General features: G+C 42.8%; 1 protein-coding gene across 2 annotated transcripts; it reads right to left on the bottom strand.

Annotated features, from left to right (window-relative positions):
• Positions 1-363: 363 nt before the first annotated feature.
• On the bottom strand, positions 364-4,225 carry DDIT4L (DNA damage inducible transcript 4 like). 2 transcript variants are annotated; one of them, XM_022582182.2, is made up of 3 exons: positions 4,143-4,225; positions 3,708-3,847; positions 364-1,842 (listed from the first exon to the last, which is right to left on the bottom strand). In XM_022582182.2, the coding sequence occupies exons 2-3, from the start codon at positions 3,796-3,798 to the stop codon at positions 1,352-1,354; spliced, it is 582 nt and encodes a 193-aa protein (XP_022437890.1). In that variant the 5' UTR covers positions 3,799-3,847; positions 4,143-4,225; the 3' UTR covers positions 364-1,351. The 2 variants fall into 2 exon arrangements, with proteins under 2 accessions (XP_022437890.1, XP_022437889.1); XM_022582181.2 differs by having other exon boundaries at positions 4,088-4,175.
• Positions 4,226-8,552: the final 4,327 nt, after the last annotated feature.

Here is an 8,552-nt window from a genome sequence, read left to right as displayed (position 1 = left end):
GCCATGGTCTCTACAACTCTGGCCTCAGGTATGTAAAGTGGTGCTAAGGAGACCTGAATAAGCTCCTTATCCAGGACCTACAGCAAGGATGTGAAGGTCTTCCTGGATGAACATTATAATGTGTTGGCTATGTTCTCTTATTAACATAAAAAAAGATAAAGATCTAGCTAGTTGGAACAAGAGAAAAATAAGGCCTTTATTGTTCCCTAGGGACAGGTATCCAAGGATGAAGAAAGCTGGGTGTGTGCACTGGTTATCTAGATCATGACTTTCATTCTCTAGTCTGTACTATAAACCAGATACCCATGGTCAAAGGAGACTTTGTAAATAGACCCATCTAAATAATTAAAAGTGGTAGTGTGCAGCTATCTCCTTTGAAGATTCAGGTTAAGGTGAGTTCCTTTAGTTTTCAGGAGAGGCCAAGGATGAGATGACACTGACATGATGAGATGGTCCATCTGAGATCAAGTGTAAAAGCAAAAAGAAGCTAGATTATCAAGTGAATGAGAAAGGAACTGGAACTCACTTCCCGTCCTTATACACATTCACCATTCACTCAATGGAAAAGTAATCAACTTCATGCAAAAAAATCAGCATTTTTCATTTTTCTAGTTTAAAGGTAAAATTCAATACTTAAGAACTAGAAAAACTGAGCTTATATTGTACCATAAAGTTATTTAAAACAATACTGTGGTTACTGAAATGGTAGCTCAAGCTTTTGCCACCTCTTTGAAACAGAAGAGCGGAGAGGATGCAGAGAGACAGAGAAGTTCATAACTCTGTTCTTACTGTGACATTCCTTATTCACATTTGTGTGGGGTTAAGTTTTAATTAAGCTCACCTACTTAATTCTATCCTCCTGTATAAGAACATGTGAGTAGGGGCAGGAAATCGGTGGTATGAGCTTTTGCAAGTTTTGATGGGCTAAGCATCATTCAGTTAAGATTCTGTGATTGAAAGGATCACTCTGAAAACTTACAGAAAAAAAGCCATATGAAAATCAGACTAGGCAAAGTGGGTTCATACAGTCTAGTAGCAAGACTACCTGGAAAACTTGTGGAGTCAAATAAAAAACTAAAGTGGATTGCTTCTTTTTTTTCCTTATTCCATTCCATTCCATTTTGTAAAAGCTGTGATAAATGTAGACAATGTACTCTCTTGTGGGTCATTTTTCAAAAGTCCCCAGATAAGCCCTTGAGTTGGGGTGGCCATGAATATGAAATAGAAAGAAGATGAACTCAGTTTGGGGTTTCCTACCAAGAGCAGGCACGGCAAACTACAATGACTTCAATGGAGCGCTGTGAAGTTTTATTACCCAGTCATAAAAAGGACCCTTTCCAGTGCTTCCCTTTCAGCACTCTTCAATGACTGTTGTACCAATCAAGGAGTAAAGCTTTTTCTTAACAAGTCGGAATCCTGAGCTCAGGATCAGAGTTCGCCTGAGGCCAGAAGAGAAGCGACCTCGACTAAAGAAAAAATCCCTGAAGCTCGTCCATGAGCAGTTCTCCTGCTTAAACACCAGGGTAAGCTCAAAGGTGGGCACCACGCTAGAATCACACACAATCCTATCCAGCTTTTTACATACATTTTCAATTTCCAAGTTCACGTGCATAACGCAGCCCCGCAGGCCGCAGGGCTCGGTGGAGGAAAGCCGCAGGACGTCTTGAGCAATCCTCTGGGTCAGTTTCTCAGGAACAAGGACTTTCGAGCAACCGAGTTTGGTGTGCTTTGATTTGGACAGACAGTTCTCCAGCATTTTAACCAAGCTCTGGCAAGTCGTCTCCTCAAATATCACCTCGTTGAGGTTGGGTTCAGGAACAACGTAATCCCAGTAGTCAAAATCTGTGGAAAATGGAAGTTTAAGATTAAAAAAAAAAAAAATCCAGGAGCAGAAAAAAACACACTGAGATATAGCAACATTGTTTATTTCTTCTATCTGTTACAGCTACTTGTTCTAATATTTGTTTGGAAGTCAGCTGATCTCACTCTGCTGTTAACTCGCTGGGTAATAAAGCAAATCATTTAACCTGAGACTGAAAGTTCACCTGTGAAATAGTTTTGATAAATAAGGTGGGTAGGCTATAATCATTTTTTAAAAAATTTATATGTGTACACACACACACAATCTGACTACGCATCACACATCTATTTATGGTTATCTTAGAATACTAGTGATTTTCTTTTCTTTCTTGCTCCCTGATTTGCTTATGGGGGTTTTCTAATTTTCTTTTACAGAGACTATGCATTAGTTCTGGAATAAAAATGTTAATATTTTTTCTTGACTAAGGATTACTACCTTCTAACTCTAAGAATACATTCATTTATTATTGTAAAAAACAGATTTTTTGGTATTGTCCTTTAGTGATGAACTTAAAATGAACTTTGATGAGTTATATTAAACATCAATTAAATTTGTGTTTTCTTTGTAAGTCTTTACTGGAATGACCTGTAGATCCCAATTTTAGCTTCAACCTCTTCGATTAAAAATTGCTCAAAGAGAAGACCTCTGAGGTTCACATGGATATTTATAACTGGCTGGGTAGTTTTTTGTAGCCAAACAAAACAAAATACTCCTAGGAAAACAAAATTAGATTTGCTCAAAGGAAAGGAGATAGCTCTGCATTTGGTCACCTACGTTCCAAATTAATCCTACCACTTGGCAGGATGCCTCACCACACACAGTCAACTAAGCAGGCACAGGCAGATGCCCTGTGGGCTCCCCACCCTAAGCATACTGCACTTCACTGGCTACTGCATTTTCCTCTCTCCACATCACGTATAAACTTAGATCATTGCTTTTTTTTTAAACTAATTGAAACAAATGCACTCCAAATTATAAGGCTCCATATTTTATCTGCGTTGAAAATAGAGAATTTTAGAGCTTTGGCCTATAAACTTAGATCATCAACCACTTTGCCTTCTAAATGAGGAAGGCCCAAAGATCTTAAGCAATTGGTCTATGCCCACAGCTCCTGAGTGGCAGAGCACTGTGTTACTTTAGAAACTCCTGTTTAAAACTGCAAATGACAATATGTCCAGCATCACTGCCGTTTTAAAGTTTCCTTTTGGCCTTAAAAAATGAAATAATGGGTATATCCACAAATAGAATACTACTCAGAAACAAAAAGGAACACATACTGATAGAAGCAACAGCATGGATCTCAAAATCATTAGGCTGTGGGAAAGGAACCAGATACAAAAGAGTACATATTACATGCTCCATCTGCATGCAACCCTAGAGGTGAAAGTAATCTATAGGGACAAAAAGCAGATCAGTGTTTCCCTGGGGACGGGAGAGGTAGAGTGGGGAATTGATGGCAAAGGGGTACATGGGACTTTGGGGGCAGAAGGTGATGGTAGTGGTTACACAGGTGAATACATTTGTTAAAACACACATAACTGTACACTTAAAATTCACCATAACTTCACAACCATGTAGGGTAGGGACCTGTACAGTTTTTAACCCCAAAGAGTCTATTAGCCGCAGACTAGATGGATGCAGCCCTTGGGATTTTATCTTTTGCTTCTTTTGTTTCTCACCATCATGGACAGAAGATGCTAAAAGTTTGGAAAGGAGTCTCTCTCAGATGGATTTTGTGGCACCTCCAACATTCAAGGAGGGGGTCGACACTGCATGCCCGCCAATCCCATCTATCCAGGGGCTGCGACCTTTGGAGGGAAGAGAGGTAGGCGGTTGAGAAACTCACCATTTAGTAGGTTCCCCGGGTGGAAGCCACGGTCCAGCAACTCCGAAATGCTAGCCGGGTTCTTACTGCTCAAACTGCCCGTTGCAACCATGGTCAACGGCTCTGTTTCCCTCGCGGGGCGGAACGGCCTTTCCGGGGCGCTAGAAAAAGGAGGCAAGAAGGACAGATTTGCAAAAGCAAGCAAGACGTGCAAGCAAGGCGTCCTAAAATGCCCAGAGTCCCCGGAGCGAACAAGCCGAAGCATTCCTTTTCCAAAGGGGAGGAACCGGCCTCTGCAACTCAGGTTCACAAAACTTTGGGAGCGGAGACGCCTACAGTCACAACCTGAAACTAATTCAAAGTTAGCAAAACTTGGAGCCGGCTTGCCCCGCGGAGCTCACCACTGCGTCCGGAGCACCGGAGCCCCCAGGCCCCGCTCCTCCCACCCAGGCTCACTTGCTGGGAGTTCGCCGGGGCCGACGCGCTCGCTGGCCAAAAAGCTGCGGGTAAACCGAGGCAGGCACCGTCTTCAGGAGGCCCCTCCCTCGGGGGCTTAGGGACCTGCGGACCAAGCGGCAATCGGCACCCCGCTCGCCCCCAGCCCACCCCGCCCCAACTCCACTAAGCTGCCTCGCCTCTGGGGCGGCGGGCGTTTTATAGGCCCAGCCTCCTCACCCTGCCCCGGCCCGCCCACCTGCGCCGCCCCGCCCCGGCCCCGGGCCCCGCCTCTCCAGGGACCGGTTGCAGCCCAACCCCGATAGTTCCAGCAACCCTAGGCTAGCCGCTGGGAGTTTAGGCTAAGTTTGCGGTAGGGTTGACACCTGCTGTTTCCTGGGTGGGCCGCGGGTCCCCGTGAGTGCAATTCCGGGTGCACGACTCGCCCAAAACTGACCGTTCCCCTCCGCCAGCAACCAGGATTCTTTGGTGCGACCCCTCCCCTAGCGTGCGCGCACACACTCACACTCCTGATGCCCTTGTTGACTTTCTGTCCCGGGCAGCGGGAAGCTTTCGGCCTTTTGTCTATTACCGTGACCTGAGGCTTTGCTCTGTCAGACTGACCACTTTGCTTAAATCTGTGTAGATGTTCAATGGGCATCATTTCTGCGCTTAGTTCTGGCCTCTCACCGAGTCAACTCTACTCCGCGTCCCGTCCCAGCGTCTCTGTATTCTCCTCTCCCGCACGCGGTCAGCTCTAGCTTGCCTTCTCGCATCCGAGGCTCTCCAGCCTCGGGTCTTCACTGCACCCCCAGCACCCTTCGTACTGCTTCATCTATGACTAATGCGTTTTCACCGCCAGAAAGGGTGAGCCTGGTACTCTTCTAATTAGACCTGGCTCCAGAGCGCCGGCAGCTTGAATGAAGGGGACTTTGCCAAGAAACTAAACAAAACCATTAGTGGGATTTTAGCTGCTTCCACCACCCTCCCGGGCTCTGGGAGCAGTTGTCATTCGCAAAGGCAGCAGTTCCTGGCAAGCCCCGTTAGCGGGAGGAACTTGGTCTTGGTCGCTCTTGAAGGGGCTCGGGGCAATGAAGATACAAGTACAGTGTTTTATGTCCTGCTAGGGATATAATCCCTGTGAAGCTTGATGCGCAGTCCTGAACCTGAGCCCACAGAGGGACAGAGGAGCGGCTCAGGGTCAACAGGCTCGCCCAACCCATGTCTGGCAAGAAGCCAAACATTATGTGTTCATCCACTGTGCCTAAGCCACCCTGTTCCCGCTTTGGTGTGCCAGTAGAGATGATCTGGTCAGAGTGAGCTTTCCCAAAGACGGTGGTGGGTCAGTAGAGGAGAGGAAGGGGATGCCTGGAGGGAGAAGAGTTTCTACAAGTAGGAGGTTCTAGTGTTGGCTCCCAATCCTTTAGGATTCTGTGTACAAGGATCTGTCGGTTAGGGCCTTGAGAAGCAGTTTCAGCTGTCCAGGCTAGAAACTCTTAGTAAGAAAAACAACAACAGAAGGGGTAAGGAAGCTGTGATAAACAGATCAGTGGGAGGACACTGGGAGGCAGAGCAGCAGAAATTAAAAGCAGCTTGACAGTCCATTTTTAACTCAGGCAGCTGTGCTGCCTGAAGGTCAGGGGAGCCAAAGAAGGAGATGTGATAGGCTAGTCTTTGAAAGCAGATTTCCACCTCTACTTCAACAATAGAAAAGGGGAAAATAAGCCCTTTTAAGCCAATTAAAAAGCAATTTCAGTGGCAAATGTGTTCAGGACCAGTGGATGGTCAGTCGGGTATGGCAGCTGGGGGCGGGGGGCAGGCCACAGAGCCTCCTTATTTGGGTGGCAGTGCTAGTGAGACTGCCTCTTACCTGCATCCAAGGAGAGTTATTAGGATTAATATAGCGAGTGATCTGAACCTATACCAGTGAAGGAATTACCCATTTCAATTTCCTTAGGGTCTTTAGGCATAACTCATAAACTAAGTACTCCCAAAGGGCCAGAAGGATTATTGTAACTTCTAGAAAGTAGCAGTTTCTCTCGGCTCACCTGAGTAACTGAAATTTTGCAAAGCCCTTGGGGATTTTACTGCAGAAAATAATTTACTTATTATGAAAGACTTTGAATAATATCATTCTTTTTGACTGAATGGGCCTTGCTCTGAGGAATTACAGGGCATAAGTAATGACTGATATAGAAAATGTACCTGGGATAATTAGCGGAGATTGTCCTTTTTTATCTTCTTAAAAGGGTTAAAAAATCCTTTCTATCATTGGTTTGCATCTTTGCAGGGTTAAATAAACAGAGCTGATTTTTCAAAAGGAACTATAGGGCAGAATTAGGAAAACCTAAGTGCCATAATAGTCTTGTCAAAAGATGACATACTTAGTCTATTAGAGTTTTTAATGCTGTGGATACAGTTAATTATTTGTAACCGAAAGTTCATCACATTGGTGTACCCCAGGTGTTTATCAGGTGCAGTGATGAAGTATGTTTCATTGCTGTACCCCTCTAATTATCCTCTCTAATTAATACTGTAAAGATAGTTTGTAAAGCTGCTTACTGGAAATAATAGTTGTATATGAAGGGAAAACCTAATTGATTAATTTTTTATTGCCTTTCATACACCAATGTACTATAACAAACTACCAAAACCATGAGCAAGGACTTTAACTTAAGCATGCTTGCTTTTCTATACTATGATTTACTCATCCACCTTCATACAAAAAAGGGGAATAGCAGTAACAAATGGCAACAGTATGTTCATCTGATGTACACACAAATAAGTTCCATGCTCCCTCATGTATAAATATAGTGTTTATAATATCATTGCTTACATAAGTGCAAATTCAGAATACCAGGGATTTTGCAAAAAACAAAAGACAATATGATGCTTTGGTATACTGTTATAAGAAATACTTGTGTCTTCTGCATTTGTGATTTAGAGTGTTGAATATTTATTACATGTTTTGCCAGCCATTTTTCTCTCTTTATCCAGTACGTGCTATTGTTCCTGAGCTCTTATTAATACATTTACATTCAGTGCATTGCTTATTTCATTTCAAACTATGACACCAGAGGAAAAAAATGACTGGGTTTCTTAATCTGTACAGTGGATTCAGGGAGGATTTACAGGATATGGAAGTTGATCTGTACAATATCCAAGGTCCCTTAGGAAGCTTATAGGGTTGTTGTGAGGATTAAAAGAGAAACCCTTATAATCAATGCTAAATATTATCTCTTTTTAAATAAACAAATCTGAGATCTTTGAGTGCACACTGTCTTTGGCTTTCCTTGGTTGTGTGAAATTTGTAAATCTAATACTCATGTGAGTCTTAGAACAGGGCCTGGTACCTAGCAAGGACCTAATGAGTGATAGTTGTTCTGATATTGTAGTTTTCTGGTTCAGTGAAAGCTAGAGGGGCTACATGGAGTTAGAGAAGTATTGCTAAAGTAGAACACAATTTATGGTGTTTCCTGTTTGCAGGAAATCTGGAAACTATTTGCCACTGGTTAGGAAAGACGTTTTTATTAGAATATGCATAAGTGTGTTGGGAGCAGGAAGGAGAGCTCCCAATTATATGTAAGCAAATAATGTGGGTAAAAAGTTATCTTGGTTAATCTTTGTTAATCTAGAAAATGGTTTTCTGGAAAAAAGTAAAATTTACAGACATGTAAAATCATTGACTGTAGAACCACCCAGTTGTGTCAAGATAGGTATGACATTCTGGATGAGATACTTCCATCATTATTTTTATTTGTCTTTGAAGATGTTCCACCCAATACAATTTCCATTTAGTCATTAAGTATGCAATACGAGTTATTCTATGGAATGTTAAGGGATTTTCCATTACATAAAGAACGTGGAGACTTATTTAGTATAAGACCAAAAAAAGTCCAGTATAAAATAATGTGTAATATCTGCTGCTGGCTAAAAACTGAGAGAATTTTCCAGTAGCAGAAGGCATTGCCTCTCTAAATTCAAGCAGAGAAATGGTTACCATAGTGACTTATCTCTTAAAATAGTTGTATGATGTTTTCTCTTTATAAACAATGCTATGTGTTGTCTCCCTTTAAATAAAGCTGATAAGTTTAAATGCACACAGTCTGCTTTTCCTTAATTACGCAAAGGTTTCTAATTCAGGTGCCTGCGTAAGAGAGTGTCAGCCAAGAACGTGGAGTAGGCCCTTAACATTTTTCTAGGGATACATTTTGCAAGCCCCAAATTTGAGAATACCATAATGAAATACCATTTCTCTGGAATTCTTATGTGCATGAAGATAAGAGGAAAATAAAGCTATGTGTTCATATAGGTGCTGCTCCTTCATTGTTCCCCCTTCCTGTGGCAGCCTGGTGTCTTATTCTGGTGGAGGAGCTTTGCACAGCTTTTGTCATTCACACTTGTGTCCCAGAAAAATTACAGCTTGCTTCA

The sequence above is a fragment of the Delphinapterus leucas genome, chromosome 5, assembly GCF_059928025.1.
Source record: "Delphinapterus leucas isolate spDelLeu-1000000601 "Yukka" chromosome 5, BTC_Dleu_Yukka2, whole genome shotgun sequence".
In the NCBI taxonomy this organism is placed as follows: domain Eukaryota; kingdom Metazoa; phylum Chordata; class Mammalia; order Artiodactyla; family Monodontidae; genus Delphinapterus; species Delphinapterus leucas.
The sequence above is the reverse complement of the archived record's forward strand: the minus strand, read 5'-3'. Positions and strand labels throughout refer to the sequence as shown.

Excerpts from the sequence above, each read along its gene's own strand:
- DDIT4L (XM_022582182.2), bottom strand. The coding sequence starts at position 3,798 with ATGGTTGCAACGGGCAGTTTGAGCAGTAAGAACCCGGCTAGCATTTCG. Across the intron at positions 1,843-3,707 it reads CCCGGGGAACCTACTAAATG|ATTTTGACTACTGGGATTAC; the intron begins GTGAGTTTCTCA and ends CATTTTCCACAG.